At 33.1% G+C, this 23,887-nt stretch overlaps 1 protein-coding gene and 1 long non-coding RNA gene across 4 annotated transcripts in view; both read right to left on the bottom strand.

Annotated features, from left to right (window-relative positions):
• Positions 1–23,887, bottom strand: part of LOC141381591 (uncharacterized) — a 419,099-nt gene that overhangs the window by 219,746 nt on the left and 175,466 nt on the right. The gene's annotated exons all lie outside the window — the stretch shown is intronic.
• cdk17 (cyclin dependent kinase 17) overlaps positions 1–23,887 on the bottom strand; it is a 96,305-nt gene that overhangs the window by 10,412 nt on the left and 62,006 nt on the right. For all 3 annotated transcript variants that reach the window (XR_012401654.1, XM_021475145.3, NM_001201357.1), the window contains 7 exons: positions 16,988–17,121; positions 11,347–11,472; positions 3,869–3,925; positions 3,675–3,789; positions 3,500–3,594; positions 873–935; positions 626–749 (listed from right to left, as the gene is read on the bottom strand). Coding sequence is in view for 2 of the 3 variants with exons in the window: in XM_021475145.3 (XP_021330820.1) it covers positions 626–749; positions 873–935; positions 3,500–3,594; positions 3,675–3,789; positions 3,869–3,925; positions 11,347–11,472; positions 16,988–17,121 (714 nt within the window). In the remaining variant the exon portion in view is untranslated. The remainder of the gene's footprint in view (positions 1–625; positions 750–872; positions 936–3,499; positions 3,595–3,674; positions 3,790–3,868; positions 3,926–11,346; positions 11,473–16,987; positions 17,122–23,887) is intronic.

Consider the following 23,887-nt stretch of genomic DNA (forward strand, 5'->3'; position numbering starts at 1 on the left):
AATAAGTATATTTTACAGCAAAATATTTTATAAAAAAAGAAACTATATATATATATATATATATATATATATATATATATATATATATATATATATGAATGATTCACAGTATAAAACAGTATTTAACCATAATTTAACCATATAATTTTTTCGTGAATTACCAAAATATACATTATATCTTTATTTATATTTTTTCATTATTGTATATACAAGTGTATTTTTCTTACAAATATACCTATAGCAAATAACATTTTTTATAAAAACATAATACATAACATATATTTTAATTATTCACGTCATTAAACAGTATACTATATTCACATACTGTACATATTTATTGTTTAAAGAAGTGAATCTTTAAAATATTCATAATATCTTTGTTCAAAATTTCATTTGATATTTACAAGCATGTATTTATGTTCTATATAAAATAACAACAAATAAATATAAATACATGTCATTTTAAATATATAATAAAAATAAACTACACAGAAAATGATGTAAAAATGAAACTAATAATTTCTATTAAATAGAAGTTGAATATAAATGGTTTATGCTTTTGTATTTATCTGTCACACAAATGAATGTGCATTCAATAAAATATTTATTTGATGATTAATCGTACCGAAGTCGGCCAGTTTGAGTTCTCCTCTCTCGTTGATGAGCAGGTTCTGTGGTTTGAGGTCTCTGTGCAGAACCTTTCGTCTGTGACAGTACGCTAGACCTCGCAGGATCTGGAAGAGGAAAATCTGCAGACACACACATGCATATGTACACTTTGTGAGTTACAAGATCAGACACAAACACTATCCCAACAAACTTTGTTTTTGTTAAATCCATTCCATCAGCTGCTCAAATAATTAAGGACGGACCTTGACGTTGTGCATGCTCATGATGTTTCCACAGTCATCCATGTACTGCTTCAGATCTTTATCCTACAGGAGGAAAACATGGAAATGTAACGCAAAGGCAAGCCACTTTTGATTTCTTTCTTTCTTTCTGGCTAAATGAATTAGTGTTGTCACATAACCAGTTTCAAGGTAAACCACAACGCATTTTCTGATTGTTAGGATTACGGTTTCAAATTTTCATTATCATTAAAAACGTGATTGATTATATATTTGCAAACAATTTAGGACATGCGCCTTCACATTTCCAATGCCTAATTGTTAAAATGACGATAATTAAATGAAATAATATTAAGATTAAAATATGATGTGTTAAATGGAACAGGGTTTCTGCAGGTTTCACAGAGTTAAATTTAAGACTTTAAGAAATTTTTAAGACCGTTAAGAAAGAAATTTTAGACTCATTAAGGGCTGAAGGCTAAGGGATTTTTCAAATGGCCCAGATGGAAAAGATTTTTTTTGTCCATTCAAAAAATATTATAATTTAATACAATAATAATGTAACAATATAATAATACAATATTTAATACAATATAATAATAATGATGCAATAACAAAACATTTTTATATATTTTTTCTCAGCAAAATATTTTTAAATATTGTGTAAAAACAAGCAAGCTCTACTTGTATCCATACACTTTTTTTTCCAATATGAACTTTTTTATTTTTATTTTTAAATTAACAAATGTTTTAAAAGTTAAAAAAATATATAATAAACTAAATTTATGCACAACAATCTGTCCAGGAACTTTTAAACAAAAGTTAATTTTGTTAATAATTAAAATTATGATAAATAATTTAAAAATACTGTTTAAAATAAAGTTTAACGTTTTATTGAGATTTATTGTTGGTGATTGTATGGGTTTTGGCCAGATTGAGTAACAATATAAGAACAAAGAAAAATTAAGACCTGTTAAAAAAATATTTAAAACCTACAACTAGGGTTGGGCCGATAGACGATGCAATCGTTCACTGCCGATGGCCGATAGACAACACGATGCTGAGCCGGCATCGCCGATCCTCCGCCCTGCCCCCGTCAAAAAACCCACTCACGAATAATACACACTCAGGCCCCGTTTACACTAATACACCTTAGTATTAAAATAACACACACTGTCATGCGCTCCTCTGAGCTCCAGAGAGCAGTGCACTTCAGAGAGTTTATCAAGAATGTACCGCTGGATCGCGTTTCATTACAGTTGTTAAACGTGATATACAGACATCCCAAGTCTCTCTGAAGTTCTGGGAGTCTCTATGCATTTGCAGGACTCATAATGCCCACAAGCGAGTGATAATCTCCCGCATTCTGTCAAACACCCCTCTTGCGCTTTTCACATGTTAACGATGCCATCGTCCATTGCGATGTTTCACATTAGACATCGTACAATGCCAAATTGGTCGACATTGCCCAACCCTACCTACAACAGTAGATTTAACACTTTTTAAGGCCTAAAATAAGGATTTTGAGATTTAAGACTTTTTAAGACCCCACATAAACCCTTATGGAAGATTGTCCTTGCATTGTGATGATATTATATTGTCATTCTGGCGTTATAAAATGGTCTTAAATTGACAATAATATCGTTTATCGCAATATATTTTGGAGCAAGATTGTACAGCAAAAAAAAAAGACACCAAAAATAGTGACAGGGCTAGTAAATGGATGTTAATATTGAGAGTTAACAAACATGTATTAATATACAGTTAAAGTATATTGCATTACTTTCATTTAAAGTGCGTCCTGCACATTACTGTGAATACTGAGCTAAAGCTTTGGATCCACAATATCAAATCGTAATATTATTCAGAAAAAATGCAATTAGGAATTTTTGGTCAAATCACACAAGCCCGTTTGCCTTTTATAAAGCAGCTTTATGCAATTTTGTGGAAAACCTATGCAAACATGGATCTCTGTGAGGTAGTTTAACAAGTACAGGTTAAACAAATAATACCTTGGGTAAGAAAAATCACATGTACATGTAAAAACACACAAAAGCAAAGTGCATGAAATCAAACAAACATAATTGAGCAAAATCAAAATGCAGGGATCCACGTTTATGTTGCCAAGCTTATATGTTTGTTCTTTTTCAGATACAAAAAGCTTGTTTTAAGGGAAGTGTTTCAGATAATTTATGATATGATAACGTGATCATTTTGGTTATTACTGATCTTATTCTTCACATACTGTACGAGTGGCTGCAATCATTGCACAATTTTTGGCCTGAGACTTCCATTCTCATTCACTTCCATTGGTTTTTAGATGTTAAAAACAGCTTGTTATGCTGCTTGATGTTGCAAATGGATCTTTTCTAATAATAAATTTTTCTATTTTTCATGTATAGGCATGAACACATTATTATTATTCCTAGGCATTTATCCCAATTGCAAAAACGAGCGCGCTTCTGCCATGCAAACTAAGGACAATAATCCTGATATATTTAGTATTTTTATTTTATAGACCTCAGCACATACGAGTGATCTAATATAAGCAGATGAGTAAATTAACAAACAAATTACGTGAAATGTAAAACACAAGCCATTTTTTGAACGTCATTCGAAGAATAAAGGCATGAGGGGAAGCGTTCACTGACCAGGTACTCGAACACCAGCGTGAGTGATTTGTCTGTGTGGACGATGTCATGAAGCGTGACGATGTTGGCGTGCTTTAAGTCCTTCAGTAATGACACTGGAAGAGAGACAGAAGTCAGGATGGTTTTTAACTGTGGTTATTAACGCTGCTGTCTGAAAGCGAGAGAGGCTGCAGACCTTCTCTGATAGCGGTGCACGGCGCTCCCTCCTCGTGCTCCAGCCGGATCTCCTTCAGAGCCACCAGGTTGTCCGTCAGTTTGCTTCGCCCCTTGAAAACGGTGGCATACGTGCCCTAAAAGACAATCAGAGGAAGCATTAGATTTTTTTTTGACAGCGTGATGATGATGATGACAGAAATGCACTCGGTTTACCTCTCCCAACTTGTCCAGTTTGATATAAGTCTCCAGTTTCCCAAAGCCGATTTCAGACTATAAAACAAGACAGAGAGAGAGAGAGAGAGTTCATTAATGAGATCAGGGTAATGTGCATGTGTTCAACAGACCTTATCAGACAGAAACACGTGTCTGGAGTGCTGCTCGCAGCTCATATCTGCAGCCAGAATCAGATCAGCTCCAGAAGCCAGAGAAATGACACACACACTGTTCAGCAGGGGGCAGCAGAACGTCTCATTTGCATTACATAAGACGACATAGACGGATGACAGCTAGGGAAAACAATGGATGCCAAGAAAACCCTGACGCTGAAGCAGGAGGCTTTTCACATGCTAAAGCCTCTCAGACAAAGAACATGTGAAGCGTCTTTGTTAGGAAACGACACAATGCTTGTAGTGCACCCTGGGATTGTCGTTCATGGACCAGTACTCTATATCTGCTGCAGTCGGATGTAAACACTGACTGGTAAAAGATGCGCTCACTTTAATATGTTTAACCCTGTTGTTGCAAACCTACAAGGCACTGAAGGTCTTTAAAAGATTGACTCTGTACAATAAAGCATGGCCTAACACTAACTATTGCCCAAACAAACTACAGTAACTTTAGACAATTTTCCAGCCGTACTTCTTTTGTACCAGTCAAAAAAGACGATTAATTAATTTCAATCCAGTGGAATGCATCAAATTTATATATATATTAGTTAAATCGATGTATTACACTCACACATCATTCAATTATAAAATGTTGGTTTTAAAATATACTCTTTATTAGGGCTGAACAATATATATTGTTTGAGTATTGATATCGAAATGTGCGAATCTGCAATAGTCACATTGCAAGATTAAATTATTTAGCTTAAAATATAAATATCATTCATTCATTTTATTTTCGGCTTAGTCCCTTTATTAATCTGGGGTCGCCACAGCGGAATGTACCGCCAACTTATCCAGCATATGCTTTACACAGCGGATGCCCTTCCAGCCGCAACGTAGTACTAGGAAACATCCATTCACACTCATATACTACACACAATTTAGCTCACCCAATTCACCTATAGATAAATATTATTATTTTTAATTATTTAAACAATGATGTCTGTGCTATTTTACATTTGATTGTTCATTTTCTGTACTTAAATACTGTTAGACTCCTTGGAAAACCATAACGCACTGTTTGTTTATTTATTTTTGCTTGTAATTTATTAAAATTTATGCAGATCTACTGCATAGAAACAGACTTGTCCATCCCAGCCGATCTAAATGAATGAAATTATTTCCAAATAGAGCTATTCAATTCATCTGGAGAAATTATATTCATATCGAAATATATATTGCAGTGTCAATGTCAATTTTATTTATATAGCACAATTTAACACAACCAGAGGTTGTCCAATGTGCTGCACAGAACAAATCAAAGCAGAGAAAAAACAAATATATATAAAATTATAGTTAACAGACAATTTTCACTGATAAAATGCTAAATCAAAGAGGTAAGTTTTCAACCTAGATTTAAAAACAAACAGGGATGAAACAGATCTAATACAGAGGGGCAGAGCATTCCACAACCGAGGACCAGCTACTGCGAAGGCACGGTCACCTCTGCATATCAGCCTCGACTTAGGGATGCATAACAGTCTCTGGTTAGATGACCGAAGACACCAACCAGGCTGATGCTCAATCAACATGTCTGACAGATAAGAAGGTGCCAGGCCATTTAGAGATTTAAAAACCAAGAGAAGCATTTTAAAAGCGACTCGATAGTCACAGGCAGCCAGAGCAAATAACGTAAACTGGTGTAATGTGGTCATGTTTCCTGGTACCTGTCAAAAGCCTTGCAGCAGCATTTTGAACTAATTGTAAACAGGGTTTCTGACTAATTTATGAGTTACAATAATCCAATCTAGTGCTGATGAATAAATAATTTTTTTCAAAACTTTTTCTAGATAAAATAGATTTGACTGTTTTAAAAACCCGAAGCTGAAAGAAGCACGATTTGACCATTGCATTTATCTGTTTGTCAAAGCTCAAGCCATCATCCAGAATAACACCAATATTTTTTTACCCAGGGTTTAACCGAAAAAAAGGTTTTAGATTATTTCTATTATTATTATTATTTTTAGATCAACTATTGGTGCTCTGGAAGAGAACAATTTGCTTTGGAGAGAAGAATGCTTTAAAATGATTTCAAACACTTCCTACCATAAGATGCTTTCCTGGTCCAAAACATTATTGCTTTCTTTTCACTATTTGGTAAAATGTAAGTGTTTGATTCACATATTAGAAACACAAAACAAGCATGCATTTTGTCCTTTCTGGAGCTTTGTGACTTAGGTTTCTTCATCACTCCAAAAATAAAGCGTCTTTGACGCAGTGCAATAGGTTTTCCCTTTGTCTTCACCAGAAGAAATTAAGTCAAACTGGTTTGGCAAGAGACGAGTAACTGCTGACAGAATTATCATTTTCATTATCATTCATTATTTCCTAATAAATCCATCTGGAATCTAAAGCAAAACATATTTATCACAAAAAAAAAAAAAACACTATTTATATTTTTAGGACTTTTTAAAAATAGTCTCAGCAGGGCTAATTCAGTGCTCAGAAAACATTTCTCATCATTAAAATCCATAATAACATGGCTCAACAACTTTTCATGAAATCAGTGATACATTATTCCAGACATCTGTCATAAGAACAGCATGTATTTCTAAAAATATAAGCATTTTCTGCATATTATGATCAATTTAATGTGTCATTGCGCAATAAAAGCGTTTATTTCTCAACCTCAGACTTCAGGAAGGTGATATACACCTATTTAAAACTCTCACCACAACAACAACTCGGTGTTTGACAGCCACGTCATAGCTTAAACAGACTGAATCATCCTCATGCGTATTGCTTTAAACACAAAGTCTGATTTATTCCTCTTGAACACCATGATCTCACAGCCATTCATGGCAAAGGAGAAACTTCATGTCGTGTTGCTATGCAGCCCGGTTGCTACGTAGATGTCCCATCATGCCCTACAATATACTCAAACAAAAGAGATACACGGCATATTACGAAACACAAGACAGTGATTCATTTGCTTCAGAGGTAAAATGCTAATTCATTGAGGAGTGAGCGCAAAAACACGCTGGAGGATAAACACCATGCTTTAATGTTCTTAAATACAGTGGAGGTCAAAATTAGAGAAAATCCTACAATTTAGTGATGAAAGGAAGTTTATTTTGCAAGTCAGAGGCCCCGTCCACACCAACACGGGTACATTCTATGAGGTTTCGCAGTTTGTCCACGCGTAAATGAAGTGTCGTGTGACTGAAACTGAAACTTTTTAAAAACTTCGGCCAGGGTGAAGATTTTCTGAAACTCCTCATGATGTCAGCATGTGTGATGTTTTCTCCTTTCTGATTGGCCAACACAGCTGGGTTCACACCAAATGCACAAGACGAGATGGAGGAAAATTCTGCATATCCGCGAGACGGTAATCCACCTCTGTTGTCACGTTTGCATGGATTTGTATTCAATTTATTCATGAAAATGTTGAACTCTCTGTTTGGTGTGAACCTAGCATAAAACTCTCCGTTTGTTTGTTCGGCATTCCCATAACATGCATCACAGTACCTTTCAGTATTTTCATGTGGACAGAGATTTTTTTGAAAACAAAATCAGGCAATACTCCATTTTTTTAAAACCCCTGTGTACATGTGGACATGGCCTGATGGGAAACAATGTTGGACATCATACTGGGAAACAATAAATTAAGGCCCAGTCCCAATTTTACCCCTTCCTCGTACCCCTACCATTCTTGTGCACAGATGAACATGGCTACAGTGTAAATGCACAGTACAGTTAGGAGCTTATTGCCACATTATATTGTTATGACAGTTATCGTTGGCTTCTGTGATTTCCTGAAGGTAAAAACCAAAAAATAATGCAACTGGAATAACAGCAGGTGCCGTCGTCGATCTCATATGAGGTAAGAGCTTGCGACAAAATAACACATTGAAAACACACTACTTTTACACTTGCCTACTCGTGAGGTGAGCATTTTTGGTTTGTTTTATGTTTCCAGATATTTGAATGTTTTGTTTTGAATGATTCAATTTCACTGTTACTCTAAAATGTTTTATATCTGTGCCTTTTTTGTGTAAAGCGCTTTCAGAATTAAGTTTTAAAGGCGCTACTTAAAAATAAATTATTATTATTATATGAAGACGTGTACGGGTGTTGTAGTGCTTTCCCATATCTTAGGAGTAAATTTGAAGCCCTTACCCTACAAACTTTAGGCCAGGGGTGTCAAACTCAATTCCTGGAGGGCCAAAGCCCTGCACAGTTTAGTTCCAACCCTGCTCCAACACACTTACCTGAAGGTTTCAAACAAGCCTGAAGGACTCAATTAGTTTGATCAGGTGGGTTTAATTAGGGTTGGAACTAAACTGTGCAGAGCTGCGGCCCTTTTGGAACTGAGTTTGACACCTGTGCTTTAGGCTCTATTTTGATGATCCAGGCGCAAAGTCCAAGCATTAAGGGGCGTGTCAGAATCCACTTTTACTATAGTAACAATGGAAAAATCCACTTTGTGCCATGGTGCATGGTCTAACAGGGTTGAGCTTATTATCGTAATGAGTTATAGGTGTGTTTTGAGAATAAACCAATCAGAGTCTCATCTCCCATTCCCTTTAAGAGTTATTTGCGTCGCTCCAAGGCATATGCTATTTACATGGCGGACTTTGTAAGTGGAAAAACTAAACGCTTCACTAGCAATAAAACAGTTAAACAGAGCATCTACAGCGTGAGAATGAGCGATGAGCCTCCTCATTCTTCCACTTTCACTCTCACGGATAGAGAAACGTGTTGTACGCACAGACATCTACTAGCCTATAAATAATTCATTTTGTTTGTTAAGCGCAAAGATTTGTTTCAAAACTATTCCCAAATTCAGTTCTAATTTGCAGCAAACAAATAAACGAACAATAATAACAAAGTGTGTTAAAAACTGAGTTATATCCTAATACACATGCTGTGCCCCATATAGTCTAAAACCTGACAGGTGGGCAAATCTAAGCTTGTTTATAATAAAACAAATATAAATATGCAGATAATAAATAATACTGCTAATAATAAGAACATTATACAAAAGCAAATAGTCATGAATAAACTGAAAAAGCCCCCCGAGATGAATGCGGCATGTAAGTTTGTTTTTTATATTTATGTAGGCTAGAAAATAATATTTTTTGTAAAATTTTAATCCTTTAATTCTTTTTCATTTGTAAAGATATTTGTGTATTGCTGTCCATCCTGTGTGTATTAAGCAATGTTTAAGCGAGGCGCACAAACTAATGCGCTCTGTGCTGGACTTTAGACCTCCTCTTAGCTGGTCCATTAAGCGGACTATTTTAGTTCCTCAAAATAGCAACGCGTCAGCAATGCGCCTTAACACACCTCCTTTTTTAGACCAGAAGGCCTATGGGCGCACATATGAGCGCAAATGCATTTGCTATTTAAACAGCGTGCTGCAAAATGTCAAAATGACTTATGCGCCAAGCTGAACTGCATCGCGCCTTGCGCCGGGTGTATGATAGGGCCCCCTGTTTCAAGACCCAGGGCAAAAGGGTAGGGGTACAAAATAATATTGGGATTGGGCCTAAAAGTGGTGCCAAATCAGTAAAGGTGGATGTGAAGTGTCATGGTTTGCTGGAGCTTTTTTCTACAGTAAAACATTGGCTTCTTAAAAAGCTACATGGCAGAGTGAACACCACTGAATTGCTTCATAAATTATCTTAATTTATTGTCAAGAGACATGTGTGTTAATTCAGTTTTTTTCTATTAATACAGTTTTTTGACATTTAAAGCACTAAAAGCCTTTGACTTACATTTTTTGAATAACTAAAGGTCACAGTTTAAAGGAATATTCACCCAAAAATTTTAATTACCCAATAAATTACTCCCCCTCAGGCCACTCTCAGTGAATATGACTTTCTATTTTCAGAGGAACACAGTCGGAGAAGTTTAAAATTTTCTTTTAATTTTAACCTTCCAAAACTGCATAAATCTGTTGTACAATTAACCCACACAACGCCAGAAGGTAACGTGCATGTCTTATGAAGAGGATCAATGTGTTTATGGCAACACAAATATTTCACATTTTTTAATTAGAGACTCAAATCAACAACCTCGGCAGCTGCTGAACGCACATTCTAGACACCATCTTGGCTGACCTCTGACTCCATTTACCACCATATTTGACAAACAAGAAACTATTTGGCTCTTAAAAAGCTGCGTCTAGTGACCGGTGTAAGTCTGCTGAAGGCTCCCTGACCCACCTCTTTTGGACGTGCCCAAAACGTTATAATTTCGGGTGTGACATAATTAAATGGTTTTCTGGTATGGTTTTACCTTGACACCCGAGCCAGAAATTGCTATATTTGGATACTCTAGATCTTTGCTGGATCACAATGTGTATATAAGCACCATCATTTATGGAATGATTATTGCTAAGAGTGTCATCCTAAAACTGTGGAAATCAGATTCTGTTCCTCAATTTAAGACATGGTTAACTTATCTCACTCAAATATTGCACATGGAAAGAGTCCGATATGGAATTATTGATAATCTTGCTAAGTTTTATAATATATGGCAACCATTTCTTGATCACCTGGACCAATATAATGCGGATTCTGAACAGCAGTGTAATGCTTAATATGCTCACTACCCCTATTGACTGTCTTTTTGTATTTTCATAGAAACCGTTTATATGCCCTAATTGTTTTTTTAATAATAACTTAAGTTTGTTATTTTTTTTATTTTCCTTTATCCATTTTTCTTTATTTTAATTATCATTACCATTACTTCTCTTTGTATTTTCATGCTTATTCCTTGTATTTATATTATTGTTGTGTTGTTTGCTAATTATTGAAAATGTAAAACTAATAAAAACATTTGTTAAAAAAAGAAAAAAAAAAGCTGCGTCTTGTGTCATTCACAGAAAATTCGAGTTTATACTTACAAAATATATAGATTTGTTCATTCATTTTCTTTTTGGCTTAGTCTCTTTATTAATCAGGGGTTACCACAGTGGAACGAACCGCCAACTTATCCAGCATATGTTTTACGCTGTGGATGTCCTTCCAGCTGCAACCCATCACTGGGAAACATCCACACACACACTCATTCACACACATACACTATGGTCAATTTAGCCTACCTAATTCACCTATATCACATGTAATACCTACGGCTTGAGGGAGAGCAAACTATGGGGTAAGTTTCATACGTTTTATCTCTCCATTTAGGGTAAAAATAATCTTTAGTGTTCAGCTAATGGTCTGACAGTGTTCATATTGAATGGTGAGTAAATTAACAGGAAAATCTGTCCTTTAAAACATTATAAATAAAAAAATATATAAATAAATAAATAAATAAATAAATAAATAAAGAGTCTGAAGTGTTGAAACTGACCAGTGAGGCTCTGCGTGAGCGTCGGCTGAGGGGTTGATCAAACGGTGGACTGCTCAGCTGTAGCTTTTCCAGGTAGCCGTCAGGAATCCGGATATCAGCAGGCAAAGACAAGCGTTTGTTCAGATCCTGAGAATCAAAACACAAAAGGCGCATATGCAATTAGGTCAATCACATGGGACAACATTAGCACGCTTCTTATCAAAGCAGAAATCAGATTAATAATTGATGTTCGGTGACTTATTTTCATATGGTATACATGTGTGTCATCTTAAAGCATTGTGTGTGTGTGTGTGTGTTTTAAATAAGATAGTGTGACTTCATAAAGCCATTCTCAAAGCAAAGCATTAGCATCTTCCATAAATAGCCCTCCATCACGCTTTGAATTCCCTCCATTTACATTCTCTCTCTCTCTCTCTCTCTCTCTCTCTCTCTCTCTCTCTCTCTCTCTCTCTCTCTCTCTCTCTCTCTACCTACAGGCTACATTTAAAGAATCTGCAAGACTATATATGATCACATTGGGCCACAAAAACATATAAAACATAAATTAAAAACTCTTCCTTTCTTTTTGACATTTTATAACATCAGCATTAGTAAAAACAAACATTACTAATGTTAAGCAGAGAAAGTTTATGCATTCCTGAAACGAAATAATGTGAAAATCACTAATGAATTTGAGAAAAAAAGAAAATTGTAAGCAAAACATCTACTGTACACTGAAGGAAATTACCTTTTGGTGTAGTAAAATTTATTAAATTTACTTTCATAATTTTTTTAATTGTAATATTTTCCAGGATAACTAGAATTTTCCAAGTAAATATTCAATATTTACACATTCAATTGATATAATAAGAAAAGGAATGGAAAGAGTTGAATATTAATATTTATTCAGTCATTCATTCATTCATTCATTCATTCATTCATTCATTCATTCATTCATTCATTCATTCATTAATTTTCCTTCGGCTTAGTCTTTATTTCAGAGGTTGCCACAGCAGCATGAACCACCAACTATTCTAGCATATGTTTTACATAGTGGATGCCCTTTCAGCCATTTAGCCACAACCCAGTACAGGGTAACTCCCATACACACTCATTCACATAACACACACACACACACACACACGCACGCACACACGCACGCGCACGCGCACGCAAACTCCACACAGAAATGCTACCTGGCTCAGCCGGGACTCGAACCAGTGGCCTACTTGCTTTGAGGCGACAGTGCTAACCATTGAGCCACCGTGCCTCATTAATATTCATATAGTTGCAACATTTAAATATTTTCTTATTATTGCAAACCCACTAATATTATGAACATTTTAATAATGAATATGTTGTAAAGGATGTGTGGAGAAGAATATTTTGAAAATAAAAGCAATCTTAGGTGTATAAATTAGAGAAGAAGACTTGCTCGAGTTTAATCATCATTGGTTTGAAGATTAAGAAGGGTTTTGAGTAAGTGTCTTTAGTTTTGAGGTAAAAATCTTGACGAAGAGTAGCCCTCATGCTTATAGCGTCTTGGCATATTTATTATCAGTATTAATGTTTGACAATTCACTCATAAAGTCATAGCTATGCTAACACTAGCTCTGAGATCACTTTTAAAGTAAATTTGCTCTTGGGTTCAATTTGCTTAAAATAAAATGGAATAACATATTTCAAGTCAGTGCTAGGCATGGGACAATACCTGTTTTCAAGGTATACCGCGGTTTGGAAAAGTCAAGGTTTTAAAACTGCCAAAACTTTCTGCTGTACTGTTCCTAAGGTATGTGTAAGATTTATTATTTACGTTTTTCTTTTTAGTTTCATAAGACAACAGTATCACCAGCAGAAAAGATTTCCGAAGATGTCATTTTAAATTGTAAAGATATCTGTGTTTTTGAAACTAAGGAAGACAGCAGAAGTCACCGATAATTACAATACTGTCGAACCGGGATATTTTTATCCAAGGTTATCATACCATAAAAATCTTATACCCGCCCAGTAGAAAAATGTGGGTCCTAATTAAACAGTTATGCCAGATGTAGCAAAATTGGAACTAACAATATTTATTGAAATTAATAAAAATTAATTTCAACTTTCAATTTCAAAATTAGTAACTGATTTAAGATGGTAAAATTTACTTGAAATGTATTAAGGCAAATTATTAAGAGGATTTTAAAACATTAAATCTTAAGAGTTTTTTTCAGTGTAGACGTATTTAAAAGAAAACCAAAAGAACATACAATTGATTATACAAATGTGTATGAAAAAACACAATTTAAATATGTCCTTGTTAATCATATATATGTATATAAAACACATACAGACAATAGATAATATATTTTGGCATACATATATTATTTATGAAAATAAAAATATATCCATTTAACGCATTTCATTTGACAAGAGGATTTGTTCTGCTGCCTTTTATTAACAAAAACATGTCATTTGTAATATAATATATAGTTTAAGAATTATAATTTATTAAGAAGTAATATAACTTATCTTTTAGCATACATATACTATTTATGATAATAAATATAACATCCATTTAAAGTGTTTTATTTTACTAGAGAATTAGTTATGATGCCTTTGATTTACAAAAACTTCATTTACTAATGTTTCGATTCTGGTTCAGCGCTATAAGGTTCGTTATTAATCCTGTTAATATATGACTACTCATCCATTTCATTCCTTTTTCAAATGATGTTTCTATTTGTTTTTATTTGTATGTTGCTGCAGTAACTCGGGGTATACAGCAGGGGGCAAAAGAAGACAGACGACCGGCAGCGAGATTGAGGAACACATGGCCAAATAACTAGTTTGAACTGAGGTTTGCAATTAAAAGCCCAGAATAAGCAGCTTTAAATGCTTCATGTAGCCAGAGAGTGACGTGCATGTCTTGATGTAGTCAGCTTAATTCTGATTTTTCCAAGAGTTTTTTTTCTTCGTTTTAAATCCTCAAAAACAATGGCATTTACACCCTTCTCTATAACACTGCAATGAAGAAAACAAACAGCTTAATTATAAAACGAGAAAAAAGGAGTGAAGGAGAAAAAAAGAGAGACATGCTATATTTTCTTTCAAATTATTGTGTGCCTACCTTTAATATTAAACGGTGCCAGAGGGACACAGGTGTATATGATCTGATAACTGTTTTGATATTTTTTATTTATTTATGATTTGAAAAATAAATAGTGATATTGATATTTCTGCCCAATTACATTCTCAGGTAACCAGAACAGCTTTGATGTTTAATACATAATAACCAAGGAGTGTAATTTTAGACCAATCATGTTCCACAGTGGGCGGAGCTATGCAGTGCATAAACCAAAACATCCTGTTACTTGTTGCAGCTGCAACTGGTTAGGATAGAAACTAGCTGTCTTGTGTAATACCTAGTTTAAGCTTTACAAATGAGGTTAATAAATGACTTTTAAAGGTGAGAGTACAGAAAAGGCAGTTTATTTTAAGCACTTGTCACTTTTTGTGCTTTTTGGTCATCCCTAAAATGTTTTCTTTGTTTTCTTTGGTCAGATTAAATAAAAACATCCTACATTGAATTATAAATCCCCACTTTAGCAGCACTCGCATACACCCGATTATATCTATATTCTGAAGTTCATAAATAATATGAATGAATAAATATGCTTCATTTAAAAATACAAAAACAATCAATATTTTTTACAGGATTTTACACCTCCAAAGAATACAATTTTAATTAAAAAGTAAAAAAAAAATTAAAGCAATTCAATTCCCCTTTTTAAACCTGGATAAAGCCATGTTTTTGCAAAGGTTGAATCTATCATGGTTGAATCTAACATGACAAATAGAAAATGTAACAAAAACTTGGCTTCATCCAGACTTTTGTGCTAGAATGTTATGCAAATAAATGCATATGTAATTATATAATGCATCATTTGCATTCTTAGTATAGTCCATCAACAAGGCAAATATTTAATTCCCAACCTGTCTCCAATAGAGAATGTGTGACACATTTTGAAGCGCATAAGAGTTTGTACTGTTGCCCACATTAAGACTTGTTTGCAGGAAGAATGGGACAAAGTTACACCTGAAACACTTCATCACTCTGTGTCTTCAGTCCCTAAACCTCTTTTAAGTGTTGTGAAAATGTACGTTAATAGAAAATGTATGTTATTAATTAATAGACCTTTATTGGTCCCACTATATATTAAGTGTCCTTAACTACTACTGTATGTACTTACATCAAAAAATAAATACAATGTACTTACTGTGTTCATAAAGTATTTGAGAGCACTTGTGGTGCTCTTGAGTTGGGATAGGGGTTGGGTTAGGGACAGGTTCGGTGGTGTGGGTAGGTTTAAGGTGTAGGGAATGGTCAGCAGTGTATTTACAAATGTAATTACAAAAGTTAATTACAGATGTAATTACATACAGGTATTTAATCGAGCATGAGTACACAATAAATACATGTATTTACACAATAAGTACATTGTAACTAAAACTATTAATTCATGTGTAAGTACATATTAGTTAAGGCCACTTAATATAAAGTGGGACTCCTTTATTAGTTACTAATTACTTTAACTAAACCAAGAGATTTTAATGGTTAAAGTTAAAATATGGTCATGCAAAACCGCATTCTGCATTTACAAAGTTCTGGCTGTGAAAGAAGAAAATTCAGGTACTTGACTGGCCTGCCTGTAGTCCCAACCTGTCTACAATAGAGAATGTGTGGCACATTTTGATGTGCAAAATCCCTTGTACTCTTGCCCACTTTAAGATTTTTTTGCAGGAAGACTGTGACTAAATGACACCTGAAACACTTTATCACTCTGTGTTTTCAGTCCCTAAAAATCTTTTAAGTGTTTAGAAAATGTACGTTATTAGAAAATTTATGTTATTAATTACCAGAACTTTATTAGTTGCTAATTACTTTAACCATTAAAAGCTCTTCGTCATTAGAAGATTAATTAAAGTTAAACATTATTAAAGTTAAAATATGATGATGCAAAACCACATTCTGCACACATTACAAAGATCTGGCTGTGAAAGAAGAGGATACAGGTATTTAACTGGCCTCCCTGCAGTCCTAACCTGTCCCTAATAGAGAATGTGTGGCAAATTTTGAAGCGCAAAAGACCTTGCCTACCTTAAGACTTGTTTGCAGAAAGAATGGGACCAAATGATACCTAAAACACTTAGTGTAACATCATTTAGTGTCCCCAGTCCCTAAAAGTCTTTTACGTATGAAAATTTACGTTATCTATTACCAGAAATGTATTAGTAGCTAATTACTTTAACCAGTTTCTATTGGCTTTTAACAGTTAAAGTTAAAACATGGTGATAGCTATCAGATAATATTCGTTTTACCTTAATACCTATTCACCTGCAGTGTCTTAACACACACACACACAAGCTCTCGAAAACACACAAGTTCCTCTTACACCATCAGCACCTGCTCACAAAACCTCCAGATTTCTCTTTCCATTATGGGCAGCCACTTAAGAGGAAGAAAGAAGCTGACTAATAGGACGTAGGAGAGAATGAGTAATTGTAAAAGAGAAATGAAGGAATCCCTCCACCTACCCAAGGCCACAAATAAAGTTCACGGTAAGTGACACATGGCTGCGTCTGAAGCGGGTTTAGAGCTGTTGGTTCGTTTCTGTCTTACCTCCATGGAAATGCGGCGGTGGCTTCGGGTGCGCAGACACACTCCGGTGGGAGACTGCACTTCATCTGAAGACGTTCCTGAGGCCTGATCACTCTCTCCATCCGAACCCATCTTCAGATTCTCATGAACAATGTCTGGGAGAGAAAAGGAGCAATGGTTAGACGGTGAATATGAATAACATGTGGGGAGAAAAGCTGCTGCTTAATGGCATTTACAGTGACATACAATACAAACTAAAGCATTTTTATGTATTTAAGGCACTTTCCCATTATAAATGTGTCTTAAAGTTGTCATTACTAAATGAACTAAAATAACTAATAGTCTTTAAAAAAACAAAAAATTCTATAAATAAGTCGTTTAATTTAAATAATGTTTCATTTAAAAATAAATATAATAATCAGAATAATCAGAATTAAAAATCATGACTTCTACCAAAAATCTCTACTGATTGTTTCTTTAAAAAAGTCAAAAACTTTAAGACCATGTTTTAATCTTCAATAATGTTAAATAAATGTTTTAAACTTTAAATATTTAACCTTTTAAATAATATTAAATAAATGTATTAACCTTTTAATATAAAACTTTGAATAATACTAAATAAATAAAATAAACTTTAAATATTAAAACTTTAAATAATATTAAATAAATAAAATAAACTTTAAATATTAAAACTTTAAATAATATTAAATAAATAAAATAAACTTTACATTTTTAAACTTTAAATAATATTAAATAAATATATTAACCTTTAAATATTAAAAATTTAATGAATATTAAATAAATAAAATAAACTTTAAATTTTTAAACTTTAAATAATATTAAATAAATATATTAACCTTTAAATATAAAACTTTAAATAATATTAAATAAATAAAATAAACTTTAGATTTTAAAACTTTAAATAATATTAAATAAATATAATAAACTTTTGATTTTAAAACTTTAAAAAAGATTAAATAAATATAATAAACTTAAAATTTTTAAACTTTAAATAATATTATACATATTAAACTGTAAATATAAAACTTTAAAGTTTTTTGTACTATGAATATGTATGTACTTATACAACTTCCCTTTTGTCAATGTTAAGTTTTATTGTTGTTTTAAGGATGTTTTGTCATTTATGCTTTGTTTTTGTCTTCTCGTGTTATTTTTATGTGATTGTGATTAATTGTGGGATCCTCTGGAAATTGAGATGGTACATTTCAAGGTATTAATTATAATAAATAAATAAAATAATAATAACAAATAATAAGTACAAATGAATATTTTTATCAAATATAATAATAATAATAAAAATATATCAGGTGACGCAGTGGCTTAGTGGCCATAGTGTATATGTGTGTATGGGTTGCAGCTGGAAGGGCATCCACTGTGTAAAAACATATGAAAGCTGGATAAGTTGGCAGTTCATCCCCCTGTGGAGACCCCTGATAAATAAAAGGACTAAGTCGAAGGAAAATTAATGAATGAATAATTCATCAATTTATTATTAAGATTAATTATTATAAATAAAATTTTATAAACATTTTATATTTTGAAAAGGTTTAATTCAAGACTTAAAAAAAACAATGTTTAATTTCTAAAACAGGGGTCACCAACCCAGTTCCTGGAGAGCCACCTTCCTGCACATTTCAGTTGCAACCTTGACCAAACACACCTGTTTGTAATTATCAGGTGCTGCTTTAGGTACTATTAATTGGTTCAGGTGTGTTTGATCAGGATTGGGACTGGATTCTGCAGGAAGGTAGATCTCCAGGAACAGGGTTGTTGACCCCTGATCTAAAATAATCTCACACAAGACAAAATCAACAATAATCACATTTAAAATATCAATACATAAGAACATTTGTATAACTTGTTATTCAAATGAGCTACAAAAAAGTAATCAAACGGATGTTTACAAGTGAACTTTAAATTAATTTATTGCTTTTCTAATTGTCCACGAGTGGAAATGTATCTTTGGCTTCATCACACATCAGCGTTCACATTACACATATTACAGAAAACAGCCAACACAAATACATTTAATATCACATAAATCACATTTAAAAACCCAATAAACGCTATTTTTAACTTGAGAAAGCTGAACAGTGCTGAAGCACATCACACACGACTATTAACAACATCTTGTATTTAATATCAGCTTAAAAAGTACATCTGCCGTGCTATTTTTAACATACTGTGATTCAGGACACACTAATCTCATATATCATGTAGGATAGATAGTGATTCGGGATACATGCTAGTGTGTGTGTTGTGTGTGTATGTTTATTGAAAAAGCAGCATGTGATACTTCAATTTCACTGAAAGCCCTTATTTACCCCCTTTCCATTTAAACACACACACACACACACACACACACACACACACATGAACCTGTGTACATATAGCACTATACACACACACATCAGTCTACAGTCTGTTAATAATTCTCCTGCAGTTGTTCATATTTATGAAAACCAGTCAAACATGACAGACACACACATGCTTCATTCACACTGACCTACGACACGATTCCCAAGAAAAACACACGGAAAAGCAGAAAACTGATGGGATTCGTGCCGCTCCATGTGCTCTGTGTTTATACAGCAAGTGCTGGTCTGAATGAACTATGTCCTCAACTCTTCTCTATTACATAAAAGTATGATCCAGCTTATCTGAACCGGATGATGGGCCAAAACATGATGTAATCGGGCTTTATAAACCACACACGCGCGCACATTCACAAATTGAAAACCAGCAGCGAGGGATTAAGATCGACACGTGTTTAGGTCCATGTGTCTCCTTTGGGGCACGGACTAAAGCAGTGTTTGTTTTCATTTCAACACTGCCTTTTAAAACACAAACAAAAATTAATTATTGTCCATAATGTTTCTAGAAAAGAGGTTTCATCCACTTTACATGACTGAAAATGTGTGTCAGAAGGCAAAAGCTGCTATTTAATAGTAGCAAAAAGTTGTAAATACAACATGTATAGTTATTAAAGTCCATGTTGTGGAATCAAAATTTGCTGTTTATTTTTAATAGTGCACGTTAATATGGTTTAGGTGAACAATTCATCTGCGCAAGTTAATCCACTGACAATAAATGTTTGTTTTGGTAGTCTTCAATTAAAGCCTGACCATGTGCATCTACATTTGGAGTGTGGACTGTTCTGTTGACGTCAGTTTAATGAGTTCAGCCACAATATTCTTAGCCACGGCTCTTGCACTGTTAGTTTGCTATGAAGGAAAGATGCGCGAAAAAAGCTTAAAATATTTAGGTATTTCTGTTTATACAGACTAAATTAATCCATAAAGAAAACAGGGCTTTCCTAAAGAACTAGAACTTTAATAAAAATATGTGCTACTTAGTTATTTTTATGTAAGACAGCTTAAATATTCAATTTAGTTGAGGACTACCCTTAAGCCTAGTCTGTGAAAACTGGAGAAACTGTCATTTAAAACATACAGGATGTATTTGCTGTCGTCTTTTTTTCCTAAAACTTGAGATGAGTCACAAAATTAAAACCAAGCATAGCATTAGTAATATAATCTGGGGTTGTCAAATCAGAGAATGACCCAGAATAGCCAATTAGAGTGTAAATGTGAGCAACCGTGATTTCTGTTTGGTCCGTTGCAACACTAAAACAGGACCTGCAGCATTTTCACAGATTTTTTTTAAGGGTCAAAACAGCTGTTACGGAAGAGATTATATTCCTGGGAACTGGAATGAAAGAGTGTAAAGGTGTGGTTGTGGCTCTGTAGTTTTATGGCCTCCTCATCAGACTGAGTCCCCCAGGGGTGAAATAATGGCCTCTCTTTATCAGGCCGAGGCAGTAAAACTGCTAACCTGAAGCTCATCCATTACACCACTCTGTATGTCTGTCTGTCTCTCTAATAACGGCGCTTAATTAAAAGTATTTTTGGCCATTTTCTGACTTTAAGTGAAGGTACCAGTTCTTAATTAGCACAAGGTAAATGTGGGAAAACGAAAACAAACCAAAGAGAAAAAATTAAAATAAAACAACAAAACTAAAAACAAAAAAAAAAAAATACAATTAAACAGTGTTTTATGATTGGATTTTTTTAAAATAAATAAATAAAATAAAATAAACAAAACAAAACGACAAAAAAATAAACAAACGATAAACAAACCTAAAAACTCAACAAACAAACAAGCCAAAACACAAAAAATAAAATCACAAAACAAAACTAAATAAGTAGATCAAATAAAACAAAAAACAGAAAAACAAAGGAAAATAGCCAAAACTAAACATTAAATAAAGAAATAAAATAAATAAACAAAAATCTAAAGAATAAACGAAACAAAAATAAACAAAACTAAAAACTCAACAAGGGTGTCAAGGTGGTGCAGTGGGTAGCACAATCGCCTCTCAGCAAGAAGATTGCTGGTTCAAGCCTTGGCTGGGTCATTTGGAGTCTGTGTGGAGTTTCCCCCACAAGTACAAAGACATGTGGTATAGGTGAATTGGGTAAGCTAAATTGCCTGTACCGAATGTGTGTGAATGCAAGAGTGTATGAGTGTTTTCCAGTCATGGGTTGCAGCTGGAAGGGCATCCGCTGTGTAAAACATATGCTGGATAACTTGGCAGTTCATTTCACTGTGGCGACATCAGATAAAAAGGATTAAAGGATAAAAAGCCGAAAAGAAAATGAATGAATGAATAAAAAAAAACTAATTAAATTAAACAAAAAAACAACACAAAACATTAAATAAATAAATTAATTAAATAAACAAAGAAATAAGAATAAAATAAACAAAAGAAAAAAAACAGAACTAAAAACTAAAATCAGATCATACAAAACACTAAATAAAAAAAATAAAAAAGATAAACAAAACTAAACAAAACAATACACAGAAAAACTAATTAAATCACAAAATAAAACACTAAACAAATAAAATTAAATAAACAAAAAGACAAAAAATAAAAGAAATGAAAGAAAAATAAACAACTAAACAAAACTAAAAACTCAAACAAACAACTAAATCAAACCACAAAAAAACCCAAAACATTAAATAAATAAATAAATAAAATAAAATAAAATAAAACAGAAAAACAAAGAAAAAGAAACAAACTCAACAAACAAAAAAGCAGAACAACAAAACAAAAAATAAAACCGAAAAATGAACTGCCCTTTTATCTGGTAATGAAAAAAAAAATAAATAAAAAAATAAAAAGTCTAAAATAAATAAAATTGATAAATAAATAAAAACATCTAAATATGTTTAATAGTCTTAACTGAAAGATAATGCTTTACACAGAATATAATTATTTGATATCTTTTTAATCTTCTGTATTAGTGTAATCCAGTGTAGAGTAATCACAGTTGTGCCAGATTTCTGCATTTCTTCACACTTAAAACCTCAAATCTCTGTACATGTGTGTGTGTGTGAGCGTGTGTGCAGTCGCAGGTAATGTGCCCTAGTTTTTTAATCCAGCATTGTGTAAGGTAACGAGTCTCTCTCTGTCAGATCAGCCCATTTCCTCTATTCTCTCTCTCTCTCTCTCTTTCATCTTTCTCCACCTCCTCCGCTCAGCACATCATATCATATCATGTCGTGTGTTTTCTGTCATCTCTTTGTCTTCTGTTGTCCGTCTCGTTCACATACCGATGCAGAGAACTTCTCTGAAAAAAGAAATCTTCCAAGAATGAAAGTGGGTCAAACTGTAATAAACTGCAGACTGGCTGACATCACCCGATTCCAGCGAACGCAAGTTTATCGAGTCTTCACATCACAGCTTACAAATTCCACAATCTGCGGCTAATAAACAAAGAGTCGATCTCTGATGTGGATGTTAACGGATCAGAAAGTTGTGAGAAGAGGGATGTCTGAGATGCTGATTATGATAAATATATATATAATATTATGATTATTATGAATATGATTATTATAAATATTATGGATGATTATAATGCTCATGATTATCATTACTATGATTATTGTTTATCCTAAAATATAAAGCTACAATTTATGTTTAATAAATAAAAAAATAACAAATACTGTTAACATAAAATATTAAATTATAAATAAATTAACATTTAACAATTTATTGTAATTGAGTAGTAACTGTGTATATATATTATAACTTATAACTTAAATATTATATACAAAAAATAGTTAAAATGAATACATTACATAACACTTCTACTACTACTAATAATACTACTACAACGATAACTACGACTACTACTGCTATGGCGACGACGACTACTACTAATACTACTATGATTATTACTTGAACTACGACTACTACTATGACAACAACAACTACTAAGACTACAACGACGGCTACTACTGCTATGTGTAGTAACTGTGTGTGTGTGTGCATATATAAATGATAAATATTAAATACAAAAAATTTGATTTCATATATAAATAATAACACTACTACGCCGACGACTACAACAATGACTACTAAGACCACGATGATGACTACTATTACTACTACGACTATTACTACAACTACGACTACTACTACTACTACAACTACTCCTACGACTACAGCTACTATGATTACAAGTGTGTGTGTATATATATATATATATATATATATATATATATATATACACACACACACACACACACACACACACACAGTAACTATATTTTATACTAAAAAGTTACAATTTTAATACATTAATAATAACACTACTACTACGCCGAAGACTATGACGACTACTAAAACTACTACTACTACTACTAGGATTACAACTACTATGACAACGACTACTACTACTATAATATTATTTACCATTAGATTAAAATATTTTTTAAAAATGTAAAATATTGAAACATAGAATATCATAATTATATAATTGTTAATATTATAATATTTAACTGATAATATTGTTATTAATATTAATATTATTTTTAGTAGTTACTTTAAAAATT

Source organism: Danio rerio, chromosome 4, assembly GCF_049306965.1.
Source record: "Danio rerio strain Tuebingen ecotype United States chromosome 4, GRCz12tu, whole genome shotgun sequence".
Lineage (NCBI taxonomy): Eukaryota > Metazoa > Chordata > Actinopteri > Cypriniformes > Danionidae > Danio > Danio rerio.